Raw genomic sequence first — 22,085 nt, forward strand, 5'->3', positions numbered from 1 at the left:
GATAGATGTAAGTTTGTTGCTGTCATTTTGTAGTGCTTTTTTTTGTGGTGCTGAAGTTTTCTTTGTTCTTCTTACTCTCTTGTGCTGAGTTACTCTTGCTTGTGGATTTTGTGATCATTTCTTTTGTTTTTGTAGGTTTTGTTTTTGCTGAGACTTTATGATTTTCATCTTTATTTTTATGAGTATCTTCTTTCTTGAAGTACCTGTTCGTATCCTTTGCCCATTTTTTAATTGGATTATTTGTCTTTTTGTTGTTGAGGTTTTGCAGTATCTTATAAATTTTAGATATTAGACACCAATAGGATTTGTTGTAGCCCAAAATTTTTTCCCTGTCTGTAGGTTGTCTTTTTACTCTTTTGATGAAGTCTTTTAATGAGCGTGTTTGATTTTTAGGAGCTTCCATTTATCTAGTCTCTCTTCTGGTGCTTGTGCATTGTTACTTATGGTTCGTATTGCGTTTATGCCATGTATTAGGACTCCTAGCATTGTCCTTATTTTTTCTTCCATGATCTTTATTGTTTTTGATTTTATATTTAGGCCTTTGATCCATTTTGAGTTATTTTTTGTGCATGGTTTGAGTTATGGGTTTTGTTTCAGTTTTTTGCAGATGGATACCCACTTATGCCAGCACCATTTGTTAAAGAGACTGTCTTTTCCCCAGTTAATGGACTTTGAGCCTTTGTCAAATATGAGCTGCTCATAGGTGGCTGAGCAGCTACAACTTTTAACATCAACAGCTTTTAATGGAGGAGTCCTTGTTTCAGCTAGTAAGCAAATTCAGGCAAGGCACGGTGCCACGGCCAGCTGTTAGTTGTTGTTAATTTCCCTAGAGTCAGTCCTCGACTCATGGTGACCCCACACAGGGTCCTGCGCCATCCCCATGATTGGTTGTAAATCAGACCCTGTGATCCACTGAGTTTTCAGTGACTGATTTTTGGAAATTGATCCCTAGGCCTTTCTTCCTAGTCCATGTTAGTCTGGAAGCTCTGTTGAAACCTGTGCAGCACATGATAACACACAAGCCTCCACTGACAGACAGGTAGTGGCTGTGCACAAGTTGCACTGGCCTGTAATCGAACCCAGGTCTCCCACATGGAAAGTGAGAACTCTACCACTGAACCACCACTGCTCCAGATAGTTTAGCTAGCTACCATATTAGAATTAAAAGTCAGCAGTGAGAATCTCACGGAAGGGAAGTGTATAAGTAAGTTTATTTAAATAAAAAAAAAAATGAAATGAAGCCCGCTTTTTCTCTCAAAAATTAAGCCTCTTTGTCTGATTGGTTTGACATCGAGGACAGGAATTTTTCACAAATGAATGAAATAAATTTTCAGATTTCAATTAAAATATATTTAAAGCATTAAATCATATTTAATGCACTAGAAAGATATATTTTGTGATTATTGAAATTATGATAAACTTTTCAAACATCAATTAAAAATACACAAGGGACTACATTTCAAAATTGTCATAAGGGCATATGAACAAAAGAGCTCTCATGTTCATTTCTCCCATTTCTCCACTCATTCATCCAACTCTGTCCCACTTTTTATATTTCCTCTATAAGTCTCAATATGTGGATAGTAGCAATTACTCAAAACTTGTATAGTGTCATTTGAAATGTGATACATTCACAATTTGAATTTACAGATGGATTAAATTTGATTCCACAGCTCTTATTCATATCCTGGAATGATCTACTTTTACAGACATTATACTTAAGGTATTCAGTTTGCATTTTCAAGCAATCAAAGCCTTAGGGAATAAGTGGCTGCATAAACCAGGGGATTATTAATGAGCCTGCAGCTCAGTAGAAAGAGTTTCTTCAGAGAGAGAGACCTAGTCCAGGGTAGGAGTCCAGGAGACTAGGACAAAAAGAGAGTGCTTAAGTCATGAACAAAAGGCTTCCCTAAAACCTAGTTGCTTCTGGATAAAAGCAAATTCAGAATCAAGTCAGTTGTCAGAAATATACTGGCCTCAAGGGAAAGTTATTTTTAACATATGTCTTGTACTATTTATACCCAGGTGTCAAAGGGAAAGTAGTGATACAACCTGGGGATTAAATCAGTCTTACATTTGAGATAAAACATAGGCCCCAGGAATATCCCTCTCCGCTGAGATCTATCAAAGCATTGGCACTAACAGACACATCTTTCCCCCGACTAGCAACATGATGAATGAGATCCTGAGATCAGGAGCTTTGCTGAGATGGGACAGGCATGGTGTAATTACATATTTTTTCCTTCTTTGAACTTTGGCATTAGGAATGCACAAATGAAAGTTATATTAATAAATGAAAATGAAGCTACCTAGCAGGACCAAGACAAGCAAATAGCATATGAGCAGACAACACCTTTGCCCAGCTGGAAGCCAATTTTGATATGATGTAAAATGGAAATGCTGAGGATTGTGGAATATGTCCAGAGGAGCAAAAATGTAATAAAGAGATGAGAAGAGAAAAACAGAGACTCAGTGAAAGAGAGAGGACAAGAGAGAGAGAAAGAGGGTGATTAATTTAGAATGCAAAAAAAAAAAAAAAAATTAGTGCAAATACGTATATAGGATGAGTGCAAATATGACTGCAAAGATGTATAGGAGATGATTAGAGTCCAGAAAGACAAAGGCAATTTTACTAAAACAGGACGCAAACAGTTTGAAGGGAATTGGAACAGGTAGTCACCAAGAGAAGCAGAGCACTTACGACAGTAATAAAAAATCTACTATCTGACAATTTTGCGTATTAATGACATATACCCACCAGTAACGAACACTGAGGTGTGAGGCGGAAGGAACTCTGACTGTGACGGTCAATTAAGGTTATGTGTCAACTTGGTTGGGCCATGATTCTCAGTGTTTTGGCAGTTATGTAATGATGTAATTTGACAGTTATGTAATGATCTGATTTAGTAGTTATGTAATGATGTAGTTATCTTCAATTTTGTGTTCTGATGTGGTCATTTTCCATTTTTGTATAACATCGATTTTCAAATGACAGCCTGGTGTTTGGACTCTAACCATGTCTGTAAGTGAGGAATGTGTGTAGTCCTATAATGTATGCATTAACCTTGCAGGAATTGTTAAAAGTCACTATCAGACACAAAAATAATAGCTGTTTTCCTCCTATCTAAGACTAATTTCTCCCCCTCTACTTTGGATTCTGTCTTTTCTTTCATAAGTTTTGAATTATACGTAAGTATCTCCTCTGAAATTCCCTATCATATTGACCTTTCAGCAGTTAGTCTTGTTAACCACTCCCTCCTTTTTGGAACTCTTCTCTTGGACCAATTCTGCCCGCCTCCTCCTCCGTCAGTCTCTCCTCTTATCTCTCTCTTCCTGGTCATTAAATATGGCTCATCCTAAAGATTCCTCACAAGACTTTCTTCTCTAACTCCTCTCTCTCTTTCTTGCTCCCTCACTCTCACTCTATCTCGGCCATGTCAATTTGTTGTTGTTATGTTATCGTTGTTGTTATCGTTGTTGTTAGGTGCTGTCAAGTTGATTCCAACTCACAGCAACCCTATGTACAACAGAAATAAACACTGCTATGTCAATAGCACTTATTAATTCCATTATAATCCATACAACCTATGCCTGATACACCAACACCTTCCTTCCATTGATTGATTGTCTCCACATCTCTTTGATGTCTCAAAGGTACACTGAATTCAGCTATCACTTGAACATCACTATATGGAAACGACTTACAAGCACAAAGCTCCTAAACACATGGGACCCTACCATTTCCATCTAAGAATAAAGGGACTCAGGACTAGCACGGTGTTTTAGACTGAAAAAGATATGTTCAGTTAGACTTCTGGGCACTTAGTCTCAGTCAGTGATTAAATCTCTTTTATGTAATTTGCCGATGTACAACAGCATTTGTAATAATGGGGTCCTAGTCTCTGGTCAATAGTTGTGCAGCAAATAATTTGAAGTATAAGAAAAAGATATAAAAAATTAAGAGTGTTAAATCAAGTAAAGGGATATCAAAGGATGGAATATTTAGAGTGCTAGAGAAGAGACACAAGTGCCCCAAGGCACAAATGCATAAGCTCTCCCCATTCTCCTTGCCCTGAGGCCTGAACGCTATTGTTGTTGTTAGGTGCCGTCAAGTTGGTTCTGACTCATAGAGAACCTATGTACAACAGAACGAAACACTGCCTGGTCCTGCACCATCCTCACAATCATTGTTATGTTTGAGCCCATTGTTGCAGCCACTGTGTCAATACATCTCGTAGAGGGTCTTCCTCTTTTTCGCTGACCCTCTACTTTACTATGCATGATGTCTTTCTCCAGGGACTGATCCCTCCCAATAACATGTTCAGAGTATGCGAGATGTAGTCTCGTCATCTTTGCTTCTAAGGAGCATTCCGGTTGCACTTCTTCCAAGACAGATTTGTTTGTCCTTTTGGCACTGCATGGCATATTCAATATTCTTCACCAACACCACAACTCAAAAGTGTCAATTCTCCTTCTTCGGTCTTCCTTACTCATGATCCAGCTTTCGTATGCATATGAGGCCATTGAAAACACCATGACTCCGGTCAGGCACACCTTAGTCTTCAAGGTGACATCTTTGATTTTTAACACTTTAAAGAAGTCTTTTGCAGCAGATTTGCCCAAAAATGCTGGTTTGATTTCTTGACTGCTGCTTCCATGGGTGTTGATGATGGATCCAAGTAAAATGAAATCCTTGACAACTTCAATCTTTTCTCCATGTATCATGATGTTGCCTATTGGTCCAGTTTTGAGGATTTTTGTTTTCTTTATGTTAAGGTATAATCCATACTGAAGGTTTGGTCTTTGATCTTCATCAGTATTTCAAGTCCTCTTCAAAATTGCGCTTCCATAGAGTACAGGTGGTGTAGCAGATGTATAGAGAAATGCTTATGTTTACATGACATATAGATGATATTTAAATAGAATTGCTAGTATATAGAAATACAACTGAGTTTTGTATGTTGACCTTGTGTCCTACAACTTTATGAAACTCACTTCTTAGATATGGTAGCTTTGCTGCTGCTGCTGCTGCTGCTGTGTGCCGCAGAGTCAATTCCAACTCATAGTGATTCTTAATAGGAAAGAGTAGGTCCCATAAGGTTTCCAAAGCTGTAATCTTTATGGAAGTAGACTGCCACATCTTTCTCCTGCAGAGCGGCTGGTAGATTTAAACTGCTGACCTTTCAGTTAGCAGTTGAGCTCTTAACCACTGTGCCACCAGGACTCCTTGTGGTAGCTTTGTGCAGTGGATTTTCTACCTAGACCTGTAAGGACAATTTTAATTCTACCTTTCCAATCCATATGCTTTTATTCCTTTTTCTCGCCTATTGCACTGATTAGAATTTTTAGTATAATGCTTAATAGAAGCAGTGAATGTGGACATCCTTGCCTTCTTCCTGGTGTGAATAATAAAGTCTAATTGTTTTTTTTTTACAAGTCTTAATTATTTTTTGTTTACTTTTTCATAAAATACTCTGTAGTTTTAAAAAGATGTAGAAAGCATTTGTGCATTTAGATAAGCATTTAAAATATAAGTAAGACTACAAAGCAGTGTGACAAGTTTTCTTCTGTCACTTGTAAACTAGATTAGAAGGCAATCCTCAAAATTCCAGAAACAAGTAAAGCAAGAATGGAAATATTATCATTATAATTTACAATCAGGATAAACTGCATTCGATTAGGAATCAAGGGTTCTGGTCCCGTCTTGCACGGTACAATCTTGAATAAGCCTCTAGACCTCTGGATATTAGAAGTCCTGTCACAAAATGAAAGCCCTGGTGGTGCAGTGGTTAAGGGCTTGGCTGCTAACCAAAGGTTGGCAGTTCAAATCCAACAGCTGCTCCTTGGAAACCCTATGGGGCAGTTTTACTCTGTCGTATAGGGTCGCTGTTAGTTATAATTGACTCAACAGCAAACGGTTTGGTTTGGTCTTTGGTCACAAAATGAAAGAGGTTAAATCAGGCCATCATAAATATCCTTTCCAGATCTGTTATTTTGTAATGCAGTGAAATCAGACTGAGGAGATCCAAGCTGTTTCGGGTCAGGAATTTTAAAACCTTTATTCCATACACAGTACTTCTTGAATTTCTACTTATTTTTTGAGTCTTTTGAATATTTATTTTAAAAAATTTCCATGTTTTTCTGTGTATTTAAATATGTTTTCTTCATCGTTAACAATAAAAAAAGTTTCTCAGGGATATATTTTTCATTTCTTCTATTTGTTTTTGGCTTGCTTTTGTGATTTCTCCAATATCTCTTCTGGAGTTGTGAAGGCCAAAATCACCACCTTTTTACAAGACTTATCACCCTTATCCAGAACCACATCACTCTTCCTGAGTTCTAAGACCTTGGAAAGATGGTGGCAGAGCTCAGCATTACCCTTGCCGCGTGGTGGAGGTGCTGCAAGAGCTGCGTTTATGGTTTCCACCGTTAGATCTGTTACAGCATTTTGTTTGGAGCCAGGTTTGGCATGGATGGCTATGGTGATACAACCTTTAGGATCAACTGCCACAGGACCTAAGGATGGAAGTGGTTTCCCTGGTTCCTTGCTCTGGCTTTCACCCTTGTTCGTCACACCAGCCCCCTTAGGCATCTCGGCACCAAGAAGAAGCCGAGCGGAGGCCAGAGTACCGGGTCCTGCCCGGAGCTGCCTCAGCCCGCAGCGGAGCCGCAGCATCCCCGCCTAGGGAGGTCAGAAGTCTAATTGTTAATTAGCATGTTATCGGTAGGATTTCTATAGATGTCCCATCATCTGTTGATGAAATTTTCTTCTATTCCTAGTTTGCTGGAAATTTAAATCAATGTTGGATTTCGTCACATACAGTTTCTGCATCGATATACATACTTGTATGTATATTTATTTATATATGAATGTATGTACACACATACATGTATATATGTGTTTACATATATGTGTGTATGTTGTGTATGCATGTGTTTATGTGTGTGTGTAAGTTTGTTAATATGCTGAATTACACTGATTGATTTTCAAATGTTAAAACAATTTTGTGTCTTGCATTCCTGAGACATATTGTTATATTTAATTTTCTAAAATTTCATTAAGAATTTTTTGCATCTCTGTTAATACGGGTATTGGTCTGTATTTTTTCTCTCTTATTTTCAAATGTCTTTGTTTTTAGTATCAGGGTAAAATTGGCCTCATGGAATAAGTTGTGAAGTAGTCCCTTCTCTTCAATTTTTGGGGAGAATTTGTGTAGAACTGCTGTGTCTTTCATTATTTTTAAATGTTTGGGGATTTTCCAGAGGCAGTTTTGTTGTTGATTTCTATTTTAATTTCATTGAGATCAAAGAACATAGTTTGTATGACTTGAATTTTTAGAATTTACTTTTTTTGAAGGCCCATAAAATGGTCCAACTTGGTCAAATTGATTGATAATTTTCAAGTCTTCTATAACCTTACTAACTTTCTACCCACTTGTGTATTAGTTACGGAGAAAAGTATCAATATAGCTGACTATAGTTGTGAATTTATCTATATTTGTTCATAGTTCTGTGAGTTCTGCTTCATGTATTTTGAAGCTCTGTTATTAAATGCAAAAACATTTAGGATTATTATGTCCTGATGAATTGACTCCTTTCTCAGCATGAAATGGTCTTCTGTAGAACTGGTACTATCATTGTTTTAAATTCTTAGATTTCACCTGGTAATCCACATAGTCTGCGTGGGCATGGGTGCATGAACTTGTAGTTTGAAAGATTTAATTATAGAGTCATTTTACCTAATAGATTTAGAACTAATCAGTTTTTTAAACTTCCTTATTTTGTCAGTTTTGGTAAGTAGTGTTTATCAAGAAATTTGCCTATTTCATCATTACACTAATATGTATTTTCATAAACTTATTTACACTGATTTACACAAATTAATGCACACCTTCTACATTTATTTGTGAACTGTGCCCTCCCCCAGTAGGTATTTTCATAAGCACACTATGCTAATTTTTTTACAGCAGTATGTAAAAAAATCTTGACATGGTGGAGCTCATGAAATTTCTTGTGGGTTGGCAAACAAATGTAGAAGGCATGCGTTATTTGTGAAAAAATGTTATGTTGCTTTATTATTAAAATCTGTAGGATATCAAGTAACATTTCATTTTTTTTCTCCTTATAGTATTTTGTATTTCTCTCTTCGTTAGGTACTTTCGATAGAATTTTAATAATTTTATCAACCTTTTCAGAGCATCTACATTTTGCTGTATTGATTTTCTGTGTAGTACACTTGATTTCTATGTTAAATTGTAGAAGTTTTATATATATTTTGGATATTAGGCCCTTTTCTGACATGTGGTTCCCAAAAATTTTCTTCCAATCTGTAGGTTGTCTTTTCACTTTGTTGATAAAGTTCTTTGATGTAAGAAATTAATTTTTTAAATGAGGTCTTATGTATCTAATTTGTCTTTTGCTGCTTAGGCTTTTCTTACCATATCTGATAATCTATCACTAAACACTAAGTCCCGCAGCCTCACCCCTATATTTTCTTCTAAGAATTTTATGGTTTTAGTTTTCACATTTAGGTCCTTGAATCATTTCGAACCGGTTTTTATGTATAGTGAGAGGCATAGATCCTGATTATTTTTTATGCATGTGTACAGCACCATTTATTGAAGAAACTCTTGCTTTCTTCCTTATTGAATGGACTAAATACTGTTGTTGAAAATCAGTTGACAGTAGAAGTATGTATCTATTTTTGGACTTTCAATTATATTCCATTGGTCTATATGTCTATTATTATACCAGTACAAGCCTTTTTTATTATTGTCACTTTGTAGTATGTTTTGAAATTGAGAAGTGTGAGTCCATCCTACTTTCTTCTTCTTCTTCAAAATTGCATTAGCTATTTGGTGTCCCTTGCCACTCCATAAAGGGATGCTAGTGGCACAGTGGTTTTAAGTGTTCTGCTGCTAACCAAAAGATTGGTGGTTCAAACCCACCAGCTGCTCCATGGGAGAAAGATGTGGCAGTCTGCTTCTGTAAAAGATTACAGCCTTGGAAACCCTGTGGGGCATTTCTACTCTGCCCTACATGGTCGCTATGAGTAACAATGGGTTTTTGCTACTGCGTATAAATTTGAGGATTTGCTTTTCCATTTCTGCAAAGAAGGCTGTTGGAATTCTGATGGTATTGATTTCATTGAATTTATAGACGGCTTTGGGTGGTTTTGACATCTTAATTATATTAAGCCTTCCAATCTATTAACACAGATTGTTCTTCCATTTATTTAGGTATATGTAATTTCTTTTAGTAATGTTTTATAATTTTTTATGTAGATCTATCCTTTTATTTTTAACATACCTCTGTTTTTTATATGTAAAGTAGGCCGCTTGTAAACAACATTTGGTTAAGTATACTTTATTTACTCCAACCTGGAAATTTTGTTTTTTTTCATATGCAGTGTTTAATCTACAGAATTTGATGTGTTACCTATATAACTGGAATTAAATCTTCTGTGTCGCTAATTGTCTTTAATTTGTCCTATCTGTATAGTTGTACCTTGATATCTTTGTTACTACTGTCTTTAGATGTATTGAGTATATTTTTATTATTTTATATTATTGTCTCAATTAATTTTATAATTGAACATTCTTGTATTACTCTTTTAAATACCACCTAAAGATTGCAGTATATAAATTTGACTTATTAAGTCTCCCTGAAGATAGTAACTTTTCCACTTCATGAACAATCCAAGAACCTTCTAATAGTTATTTCCATTTTCACTTCTCTGTTTTATTTCTACAGTGTGTTTTGCTTCTATATATTTTACAAGCCCTACAAGATATTATAATTAATCTTATTGTTGCTTTAAACAATTAATGCTTTTATATTTACCTACATTTTATCCATTCTCATGGTCTTCATTTCTTGTAATTTTCTTACATCTGGAACCATTTCCTATCAAACTAACTATTTTAGTATTTCTTACAGTACGAATCTGTTGACCATAAATTCTCTCAGCTTTTATTTGTTTGAAATTACCATTATTTCCTCTTCATTTTTAAAGGATATTTTTGGGTAATATAGAATTCTGAATCAGCAGGTTTTTTTTTTTTTCTCCAATGCTTTAAAGATGCCATTAGATTGCATACTGCTTTCCATTGTTTCCAATGAAAAGTCAGTCATCAGTCTTATGGTTGCTTCTTTAAAGTGATGTGTTTTTGATCTCTGACTACCTTTAAGATGATCTTTTTTATCTTTGCTTCAGTAATTTGACAGTGATTTGCATAAATATGACTTACATTTGGGTTTCACTAAGTGTCTTCATCTGGGTTCTCTAGAGGAGCAAAACCAGTGCCTGTATATATATACGTGTGTGTGTGTGTGTGTGTGTGTGTATGTATGTAGAGAGAGAGGTTTACTTCAAGGAAATGGCTCGCACAATTGCAGGGGCTGGCAAATCCAAAATCTGCAGGTCAGGAGGCAGGCCAGAGATGTCCATAGCTTACATTCCCAAGAATCAGAAGTCAGGTGGCAAGAAGAGTGCAGTGTTGAGAGAGAGAGCTTTGTGAGAATACTCCCAAGGAAACCACCTTTTCAAATGATTGACTGATCACACCAGATTCCATCATAAAAGGTGATTACATTATATTACATTATGGAACAGGGTGATGGTTAATGTTATGTGTCAACTTGGCTAGGCTATGATTCTCAGTGGTTTGGCATGTACTCTTCCACAATGTAATTACTTTCCATTTTTTCATGTAATACGAGAAGCCAATCGATCAAAAGGTGAGTTTCCTTGGGGATGTGGTCTGCCTCCAGTGTATAAACGGATTTTCTGGTAAAGCTCACTCTCTCTTTCTCTACCTTGTACTCTTCTTGTTACCTGACCTCCAGTTCTTGGGATATAAGCTTTCAGAAGCCTCTTGCTTGTCACCTCACCTGAAGATTCTGGGTTCATCAGTTCCTACAACCACATGAGCTAGGTGAAGTCTTCATTCAGCTTGTCGCCTGACCCGTGGATTTGGGAATTGCCAGCCCCCACAATTGTGTAAGCCATTTCCTCACAATTGCATGTGTTATTTCCTTGAAGTGAATTTCTCTATATACCATAATTTTATGCAAAGAACACCCACTTTCTACATTTGTTTGCCAAACGTGCCTTCCTCCCACGAGGTATTTTGGTAAGCATTCTACGCTAATTTTTTTACAGCAACAGGTAAAAAAAATTTGGCATAGCCATGCTTATGAAAATACCTCATGTTGGGAGGGCACAGATGGCATATAAACATAGAAGTCGTGTGTTATTTGTCTTAGTCTTGGTTCTATAGAGGAGCAAAACCAGTGAAGCATATATAATATATACCAAATGTTTACACAAACAGCAATCAGTCCAGTATCTGCCAAACCACTGAGAATCACAGCAGAGCCAAGCTGGCACATAACACTAACTATAACACTATTTTTTGTTAATGTGTAGGTTGATATCATTCAAATTGTTAGTAATCAGTTCTCAAGTGTTGCCTTAATACCATTCTTCTCCTTATCTTCTGAGATTCCAATTGCATATGTTAGACTGGTTGTGTCCAAGATCTTTATTTTTTTTTAATGTGTTATTGAGATATAATTCAGGTGTTATACAATTCATAGCAAAAGTGTACAATTTAATGGTTTTTGTATTTGCAGATACTTACAACTATCACCACAGTCATTAAAAAAAAAATCTTAAAAATAAATTCCATACTTGATAGCTTATCACTCACCCTGAGCAATGATTAATCTACTTTCTGTCTGTATAGATTTGCGTTTTCTGGATGTTGTATATATGTGGAATGGTATGACTGTTTGTGACTGACTTCTTTACCTTACCACATTTTCAAAGTTCATTTATGTTGTAGCATATATCAGTACTTCTTTCCTTTTTATGGCTGAATAATACTCCACGGTATGGATAGACTACATTTTGATTATCCATTCATCAGCTGATGGTTCGTTTGGGTTGTTTCAACTGTTGGTTATTATGGATAATGCTATTATGAATAGTGTGAATATTTGCATACAAAGTTTTCTGTGGACATAGGTTTCTTTTCTCTTGAGAATACACCTAAAAATGGAATTTCCTGGATATATAACACTTTTATGTTTAAATTTTTGAAGAACTACCAAATTTTTCCCAGAATGACTACACCATTCTACATTCCCACATACAATGCATGAAGGTTTTAATTTCTCCACAACTTCACTTACACTTTTATCTGATTTTTTGTTATAAACATCCTGATGATCTTATTATCTTATTGCTGTTTTGGTATGCATTTACCTGATGACTAATGATGTTGAAGATCTGTTTATGTGCTTTTTGGCCATTAGTATATCTTTTTTTTTGTGGAGAAATGTCTATTCAGACTATTTTCTGCTTGTAGATTGTATTTTGTCTTTTATTATTGTTAGAGTTCTTTAAATATTCCAGATAGAAATCTTTTATCAGATATATGATTTGCAAATGTTTTATCTCATTCTGTAGGTTGTCTTCTCACTTTTCTGATAGCGCTTCTTGAAATAAAAAATAATAATAATTTTAATGATGTCTAATTAATTTATTTTTTCTTCTGTTGCTCATTCTTTTTGTGTCATGTCTAGGAATCCTTTGCCAAATCCAAGTTCAAGAATATTTAACTGTGTTTACCTGTGTTTTATTGACTATGCAAAGGCATTCAACTGTGTGGATCATAACAAATTACAGATAACATTGCAAAGAAAGGGAATTCCAGGACATTTAATTGTGCTCATGAGAAACCTGTACATAGACCAAAAGGCAGGGATTGGAACAGAACAAGGGGATGCTGCCTGGTTTAAAGTCAAGAAAGGTGTGTGTCAGGGTTGTGTCCTTTCACCATACTTATTCACTCTGTATACCGAACAAATAATCTGAGGAGCTGGACTATGTGAAGAAGAACATGACATCAGGATTGGAGGAAGACTCATTAATGACCTGTGTTATGTAGATGTCAAGACCTTGCTTGCTGAAAGTGAAGAGGACTTGAAGAAGTTACTGATCAAGATCAAAGACCACAGCCTACAGTATGAATTACATCATGTCTTAGTTATCTAGTGCTGCTATAATAGAAATACTACAAGTGGAAGGCTTTAACAAAGAGAAATTTATTCTGTCACAGTCTAGGAGGCTAGAAGTCTGAACTCAGGGTGCCAACTCCAGGAGAAGGCTTTCTCTCTCTGTCAGCTCTGGGGGCAGGTCCTTGTCATCAGTCTTCCTCTGTCCTAAGAGCTTCCTCTCACAGGAACCCCAAGTCCAAAGGATGTGCTCTGCTCCTGGCACTCCTTTCTTGGGTGGTATGAGGTCCCCCTGACTCTCTGCTAGCTTCTCTCTTTTATATCTCAAGAAAGATTGATTTAAGATACAATTTAATCTTGTAGATTGAGTCCTGCCTCATTAACATAACTGCCTCTAATCTTGCCTCATTAACATCATAGAGGTAGGATTTACAACACATAGTAAAATCACATCAGATGACAAAACGGTAGACAATCATATAATACTGGGAATCACAGCCTAGCCAAGTTGACACACAGTTTTGGGGGACACGATTCAATCCATGACACACCTCAACATAAAGAAAACAAAAATCCTCACAACTGGACCAATAAGTAACATCATGATAAATGGAGAAAATATTGAACTTGTAAAGGATTTCATTTTTCTTGGATCCACAATCAACGCCCATGGAAGCAGCCGTCAAGAAATCAAACGATGCATCGCATTGAGTAAATCTGCTGCAAAAGACACATTTAAAATGTTAATAAGCAAAAATGTACGTTAAGAAATTAAGGTGCACCTGACCCAAGCCATGGTGTTTTCAATTGCCTCATATGCATGTGAAAGCTGGAATGAATAAGGAAAACCAAGGAAGAAGAACTGACGCCTTTGAATTATGGTGTTATCGATGAATATTGAATATACCATGGACTGCTAGAAGAACTAACAAATTTGTTTTGGAGGACGGTCAAAATGTTCCTTAGGAGCAAGGATAGCGAGACTTCGTCTCACATACTTTGGACATGTCACCAAGAGGGATCTGTCCCTGGAGGAGGATATCATGCTTGGTAAAGCAGGCAGTCAGAGTGAAAAAAGAAGACCCTATTTGTTCTATTGCACATAGGGTTACTATGAGTAGGAACCAACTCAACAGCATCTAACAATGAAGACAATGTTTTTGTCTGAGGGTTTTATAGTTTTACCCCTTACATTTAGGTCCTTGTTCCATTTTGAATTAATTTTTGTACATGTGTAAGATAAAGATCAAACTTCATTCTACTGCTTGGGCTATCCAGTTGTTCCAATACCATTTGTTGAAAACTTTATTCTTTCCTTATTGAAAGGTCTTAGTACCCTTGTTGAAAATTAGTTGACCTTCATGTGTTTATTTTTGGACTTTGAATTCACCGGGATCATTCTTCTGTATGTCTATTTTATGTCAGTCTCACATTGTCATGATTACTGTAGCTTTTAAGTAAATTTTGAAATCAGTAAGTTTCCTCTAACTTTGTTCTTTTTTTTAAATATTATTTTGGCTATTGTGTGTTCCTGAAATGAAATTGAAAATTGAGAATTAAAAATTGCACATGAATTTTAGAAAAAGTTTGTAAATTTCTACAAAGAAGCCAACTGGGATTCTGATACGGATTACTGTAGATAAATTTAGGAGATTATTATCATTTTAACATTCATGAGTGTGAGATGTTTATCCATTTATTTAGATCTTCTTTAATTTCTTTCAATAACATTTTTCAATTTTCAGTGTACAGCTCTTGTACTTCTTTTGTTAAATATATTCCTAAGTATATTATTATTTGTGACACTATTGTAACTGTAATTATTTTCTTGATTTAATTTTAGATTTTTCATTGTAAGTGTGTAGAAATACTATTGATTTTTGTATATTGGTATTCTTTTCTGAAACCTTGATAAACTAGTATATTAGTTCTTGCAGCTTTTGGTGGATTCTTTAGGATTTTCTATATACAAGAGCACGTAATCTGTGAATATAGTTTTCCTTTTCAGTCTGGATGTACTTTATTTCTTCTTGCCTAATTGCCTGGGTAGACCCTCCAGTACAGTGTTGAATAGAATTGGCAAGGAAAATATCCTTGTATTGTTCCTAATCTTGGTTGAGGGGGTGGGGGCATATAGACTTTCACTATTAAGTCTGTTGTTAGTTGTGGGTTTTTCGTAGATGACCTTTATCAGGTTGAAGAAGTTTCCTTCTTTTCCTACTTTGTGGAGTCTTTTTTTTTAATCTTGAAAGGTATTTGATTTTGGCAAATGTTTTGTTTATGTCTGTGAAGATGCTTATGTGGTTTTTTGTTTTTACTCTATTGATATGGTACATTACATTAATCGATTTCAAGATGTTAAAGTATTCTTGTATTCCTAGGGTAAGTCCCGTTTGGTCATGTTTTTTTTAATATGCCACCATTTTATATGCAGCTGCATTCAGTTTGCTAGTGTTTTGTTGAGGATTTTTACATCTATATTCATAAGAGATATTGGTCTATAGTATTCTTTTCTTGTAATGTCTTTATCTAGTTTTGGTATCAAGGTAATTCTGACCTCACAGATAAGTTTGGGAAGTATTTCCTCCTCTTTTAGTTTTTGAAGATTTAGTATTAATTCTTTTTAAATATTTGGTAGAATTCTCCAGTGAAGCCATCTTTTCTTTCTGGGTAGGTCTTTGATTACTAATTCAGTCTCTTTACTTGTTACAAGTATTTTTAGATATTACTTTTTTCTTGGGCATCAGTGTGTAGTGCAAAAAGGTAATGTGCTTGGCTGCTAACTGAAAGTTTGGAGGTTTGAGTTTACCCAGAAGTGAACTTTCTCAGAAGAAAGACTTGAAGTTCTACTTTTTAAAAATCAGCCACTGAAAATCCTATAGAGCACGGTTCTACTCTGACACACATGGGGACACCATGAGTTGGAATCACCTTGATGGCAACTGTTTGTTTTTGTTTGTTTTAATTTATTCTTCAGTGACTCAGTAGTTTGTGTCTTTTAAGGAGTTTTCCTGTTTCATCTAAGTTATCTAATTTATTGGTATACAATTGTTTGTAATATTGTTTCTGTGAGGTCACCAGTAATTTCCCCTCTTTTATTTTTGATTTTAGTAATTTGAGTATTCTCTCTTTTTTGCTTGGCTCATCTACTAATGTTTTGTCCATTTTGTTGATGGTTTGATACAACTGGCCTTTGATTTGATTGATTTTCTCTAGTTTTTATTTTCTGTTTTCTTACTTTCTAATCTTTATTGTTTTCTTCCATCTGTTCTCTGTAGGTTTAGTTTTCTTTTTGCAGTATTTAATGTTGAAGATTAGGTTAATGACTTGAGTTTTTTTCAAATATAAGTATTTACAGCTATAAATATCCTTGTAAGGACTGTTTTAGCTGCATCCCATATATTTTCATATGTTCTGTTTTCATATTCATAAATTTCAAAGTACTTTTTAATTTCCCTTTTGATTTCTTCTTTCATCTACTGGTTATTTAAGAGTGTATTATTTAATTGTGTAGGTATAGAACCTTCTAATGGAGAGGAAGGCTAGGCAATACCAAGTAATAATAGACTGCTTCAAACTTAGAAACATAAGGGCAAATTTCACAGTAACCACAAAGAGAGTTAACAAACCTACTCAACAAAATAAAGAGGAAAAACCTAAAGTCTCAGTAAAAACACAACCCACACAAACAAAAGAAATGTAAAAAAAATCCACCAACAAAAGGAGTTCAGTACAAGAGAGTAAGAGGAACAAAGAAAAAGTCAGCACCACAGGAAAAAAAAAGCACTCACAAATCAAAAACACTGGAAATAACAAATGTTGGAGAGGCTGCGGGGAGATCGGAACTCTTATGCACTGCTGGTGGGAATGCATAATGATACAACCATTTTAGAAAGCTAAAAATAGAAATACCATACAATCCAGCAATCCCACTCCGAGGAAAATATCCTAGAGAAATAAGAGCTGTCACACGAATAGACATATGCACACCCATGTTCATTGCAGCATTGTTCACAATACCAAAAAGATGGAAACAACCTGGATGCCCATCAACAGAAGAATGGATAAACAAACTATGGTACACACACACAGTGGAGTATATTATGCAACGATAAAGAACAATGATTAATCTGTGAAGCATCTCATAACATGGATGAAACTGGAGGACATTATGCTGAGTGAAATAAGTCAATCACAAAAGGATAAATATTGTATGAGACCTCTACTGTAAAAACTCATGAAAAGTTTACACACAAAAAGTAACAGTCTTTGTTGGTTACAAGGGAAGAGAGGGGTTGGGGGGAAATACTAAATAGACAATAGATAAGTGGCAACTTTGTTGAAGGGTAAGACAGTACACAATACTGGGGAAGCCAGTACAACTTGTACAAGGAAAAGGTCAGGGAAACTCCATAGACACATCCATACTCCCTGAGGGACTGAATTGCTGGGCAGAGGGCTGTGAGGACCATGCTCTTGGGGAACATATAGCTCAATTGGCATAACAGTTTATAAAGACAATGTTCTACATTCTACCTTGGTGAGTAGTGTCTGGGGTCTTAAAAGCCTATGAGCAGCCATCTAAGATACGCCACTGGTCTCACCCTTTCGGGAGAAAGGGAGAACGAAGAGAACAAAATGCAGGGAAAAGATTAGTCCAAAGGACTAATGGACCACAGCTACCAAGGCCTCTACCAGACTGAGTCCAATATAGCTAGATGGTGCCTGGCTACCACTACTGACTGCTCCGACCTGGATCACAACAGAGGGTCCTGGATAGAGCTGGAGAAGGATGTAGGACAAAATTCTAACTCACAAAAAAAGACCAGATTTACTGGCCTTACAGAGACTGGAGAAACCCCGAGAGTATGGCCTCTGGATACCCTTTTAGCTCAGTGGTGAATTCGCTCCCGGGGTTCACCGTTCAGCCGGGGACTGGACAGCCCCATAAAACAAAATGGGACTAATGATGCACAGCAGTCCAGGGACTAGGACTAAAAGGCAGGAGGGGACAGGAAAGCTGGTGATAGGGAACCCAAGGTTGAGAAAGGACTGTGTTGACATGTCGTGGGTTTGTTAACCATTGTCATAGGGCAATATGTGTACTGTTTAATGAGAAACTATTCTGTTCTGTAAACCCTCATCTACAGTACATAAAAAGAATTATCTATGTAAAAAAAAAGAGTGTGTTATTTAATCCCCACTTATTTGTGATATTTATTTTTGTAATTGATTTGTAATTTCATTACATTGTGGTCAGATAATATATTTTGCTTTTTTTCTATCTTTTAAAATTTACTAAGGTTTGTTCTGTGTCCTAACATGCATTCTATCCTGGAGAATATTCCATGTGTATTTGAGAAGCATATGTACTTTGCCGTGTTGAGTGCTGTTCTATAGATATTTGTTAGGTCTTGTTGGTTCACAGTGTTTTTCACATCTTTACTTTCCTTGTTGATCTTCTACTTAGTTTTTTTTTTTATCAACCATGGCGAATGGCGTATTGAAGTCTCAAACTATTGATATTGAATTGTCTATTTCACCCTTCATTTCTGTCTGTTCATTCTTTATATATTTATGTGGTCTGTCATTAGGTGCATATATGTTTATAATTGTTTTATCTCGATGAATTGACTTCTTAAAATTATAAAACAATCCTCTTTATCTCTGGGGAAAAAAATTGCTATAATGTCTATTTTGTCTTATTATAGGCATTCAGTGTTCTTCTGGTTACTGTTTCCAAGATATAGCTCTTCCCTTCCTTTTACTGTCAATTTACTTGTGTCTTTGAATCTAACGTGTGTCTCCTGTTGATCGCATGCGGGTAGATCATGACTTGTTGTTGATGTTTATCTGTTTTCCTCTTATCCATTCTAACAATCTTTTTTCTTTTTTTTTGGATTGAATTATTCCATCTATTCACATTTAATGTTATTATTGATATAGTTGGATTTATAACTGTCGTTTTATTTTGCTTTTTCTCTAAACAACTCATGACTTTTTTGTTCTTCTATTCCTGCTTTACTTTCTTTTGCATTTAGTGAATAGGCTCCAATGTAACATTTTAATTCCTTTAATGCATTTTCACTATATTTTTTGAGTTATTTTCTTAGTGATTACTCTAGGGATTATTATTTACGTCTCAGTTTATCAGAATGGCCTTCAGATTTATACTAACAATTCCAGTGAGATATAGAAACGTTACTCTTATGTAGCTGTGTTGCTTTGTACCACTTTTTTTGTGATAGTGCAGTTGTCCATCGGTGTCCACAGGGAATTGGTTCCAGAACCCCGGCAGATATCAAAATCCAAAGATGCTCAAGTCCCTTATATGAAATGGCGTGTTTTTGTATATAACCTATGCATATCCTCCTGTATACTTTAAATCATCTCTAGATTATTTATAATACCTAATAAAATGTAAATGGTATGCAAATAGTTGTTACATCACAATTGAAGACTTGTTCTGGAAGGTAGCCTTTCTCTTCTACGAGTTTCTTAAACTCTTCTGGGAACACTGATGCTGCCTCAGCATCAGCCGATGCCAATTCTCCCACGATCTTGAAGTTCTTGAGGCTATAGCACTTTACATAGCTAGCCAGCCATCCTTTATTAGCCTTAAACTCCTTCCTATTGCTCTCCTCAAAGCCCTCACACTTAGCCTTTGAGGGATTGCTTTTTGGGAGTCATTTTTTCACAGAAACAAAGAGTGTACACAAGTAGTGAACAAACGAGACACGAGGCAAACAATGCTCAAACAATGAGTGCTAGAGAAAGACTGAAGATCTGCTAGACGGCAGGAAGCTACAGGAGGATGTACCAACACATGACTTCATTTGCATGGATTCAGCATAGTGCTCGGCATGCAGAAAATTCAAGTTTTGCTTTTTGGAAATATTTTTTTGCAAATATTTTTCATCTTCCATTGGTTGAATCCGTTGATGCAGAACCTGCAGATATGGAGGGCCAACAGTATTATGTGTAAATGTAGCAAACCTAATGTTACGTTTTTATAATTATGGCTGTTATGGATTAAACTGTGTCCTCCAAAAATGTGTGTCAACTTGGCTAGGCCATGATTACCAGTATCGTGTGATTGTCCACCATTTTGTCACCTGATTGATTTTCCTATGTGTTGCAAATCCTACCTCTATGATGTTAATGAGGCAGGATTAGGGGCAGTTATGTTAATGAGGCAGAACTCAATCTACAAGATTAGGTTGTGTCTTAAGTCAATCTCTTCTGAGATATAAAACAGACAAGCCAGCAGAGAGACACTGGGTCCTCATACCCTCAAGAAACAAGAGCCAGGAGAATAGTGTGTTCTTTGGACCCAGGGTCCCAGTGCTGAGAAGCTTCTCCACCAGGGTTAGATTGATGACAAGGACCTGCCCCCAGAGCTGACAGAGAGAGAAAACCTTTCCCTGGAGCTGGCTGAATTTCCCTGAATTCAGACTCCTCGCCTCCTAGACTGTGAGAGAATAAATTTCTCTTTGTTAAAGCCATCCACTGGTGGTATTTCTGTTAAAGCAGCACTAGATAACTAAGACAATTACTTTATATGATTTCATGTTCCTTAAAGAGTCTAAGAGAAGAAAAAAGAGAAAGTATATACTTATAACTCTTTATTTATCATCTCTGAATCTCTTCATTTGTTCCCATTCGAGTTACCATCAAGAGTCATTTCTTTAACCCAATACAACTTTGCTCCCAACAACCTCTTTTGTGCTATTATTGACAAATATATTGCATTTCTATTTATTATAGGTCCAATAATATATTATGCACATATTTTTCCATACAATTTCTTTTAAAATCACTTAAGGGAAGAAAAAAGAAATGTTCATTAAATTCTCATTTATAAATACGTAAGTATGTTTTCCTGTGTTCTTTCTTTTTTCAAGTAGATTTGATTTTCTATCTGGGGTCACTTGCTTTAAGCCTGAAAGACTTTCTTTTACTAATTTCTTGTAAAGCAGGTCTGCTAGCAACAAATTCTCTTGGTTTTGTTTACTTGGGGGCATTTTCATTTAGTCTTTATTTTTGGAAGATAGATTTCAAAAATATTCCTGTTGACAGGTTTTTTTTTTTTTTTAAGCTCTTTGAATACATTATCTCATTGGCTTATGGGCACCATTTTATCTGATGAAAAGTCTGTTTATAATCTTACTGTGTTTCTTTTGTATGTGGTAGGTTATTTTTCTTTTGCTACTTTCAAGGTCTTCTCCTTATTTTTGGCTTTCAGCATTTTTACTAGTATCTGTTTGTTTGTGGATCTCTTTGCATTTATACTACTTGGAGTTTGTTGAACTTCCTAGATATGTCGATTAATGTTTTGCAATCACTCTGGGAAGTTTTCAGGCATTATTTCTTTGAACAGTTTTTTCTTCGAACATTTTTTTCTTCTCCTTTCTCACACTCCTCTCTTTCTGATACTCCCATTATGTTTATGTTGATGTTAAGTTAGTAGACTCTGATAAAATGGAGGCCTGAGACAATTGAACAGAAAATTTCCATCTTGTGACAAGCAGAAGCAAGAAGGAAGGGACCCAAGGAAATGAATATTGAAAGATAAGCAAGAGAGCCAGTTTTAGATGTTTTTTTTTTTTTTTTTAAATCTCTTTGCTTCACTGCTCTATTTCTTACTCAAACTGTTCTAATGATTACTATTGAAACAAGATAGTTAAAATATTTATCAAGAATACTTGTGCAGCTTGTTCCAGGAATAATGTATGTTTAAAATAAAATTATTGATGTTAAGAAAGACCATGATTGGTCTTGGGGAACATCTAGCTCAATTGGCATAACACAGTTTATAAAGGCAATGTTCTACATTCTACCTTTGTGAGTAGTGTCTGGCGTCTTAAAAGCCTGTGAGCAGCCATCTAAGATACTCCTCTGGTCTCATCCCTTCGGGAGCAAAGGAGAGTAAAGAGAACAGGATACAAGGGGAAGAATAATCTGAAGGACTAATGGACCACAGCTACCAAGGCCTCCACCAGACTGAGTCCAGTACAGCTAGATGGTGCCCGGCTACCACCACTGACTGCTCTAACCAGGAT

General features: G+C 35.9%; 1 protein-coding gene across 1 annotated transcript; it reads right to left on the reverse strand.

Annotated features, from left to right (window-relative positions):
* Positions 1-6,214: 6,214 nt before the first annotated feature.
* Positions 6,215-6,676, reverse strand: LOC101343389 (UPF0235 protein C15orf40-like). Its single transcript, XM_012558980.1, has one exon. The coding sequence runs from the start codon at positions 6,674-6,676 to the stop codon at positions 6,215-6,217; it is 462 nt and encodes a 153-aa protein (XP_012414434.1).
* Positions 6,677-22,085: the final 15,409 nt, after the last annotated feature.

This window comes from Trichechus manatus, unplaced genomic scaffold (genome assembly GCF_000243295.1).
Source record: "Trichechus manatus latirostris isolate Lorelei unplaced genomic scaffold, TriManLat1.0 scaffold00203, whole genome shotgun sequence".
Classification (NCBI taxonomy): domain Eukaryota; kingdom Metazoa; phylum Chordata; class Mammalia; order Sirenia; family Trichechidae; genus Trichechus; species Trichechus manatus.

Coding starts and splice junctions, on each gene's coding strand:
- LOC101343389 (XM_012558980.1), bottom strand. CDS start 6,676: ATGCTGCGGCTCCGCTGCGGGCTGAGGCAGCTCCGGGCAGGACCCGGT.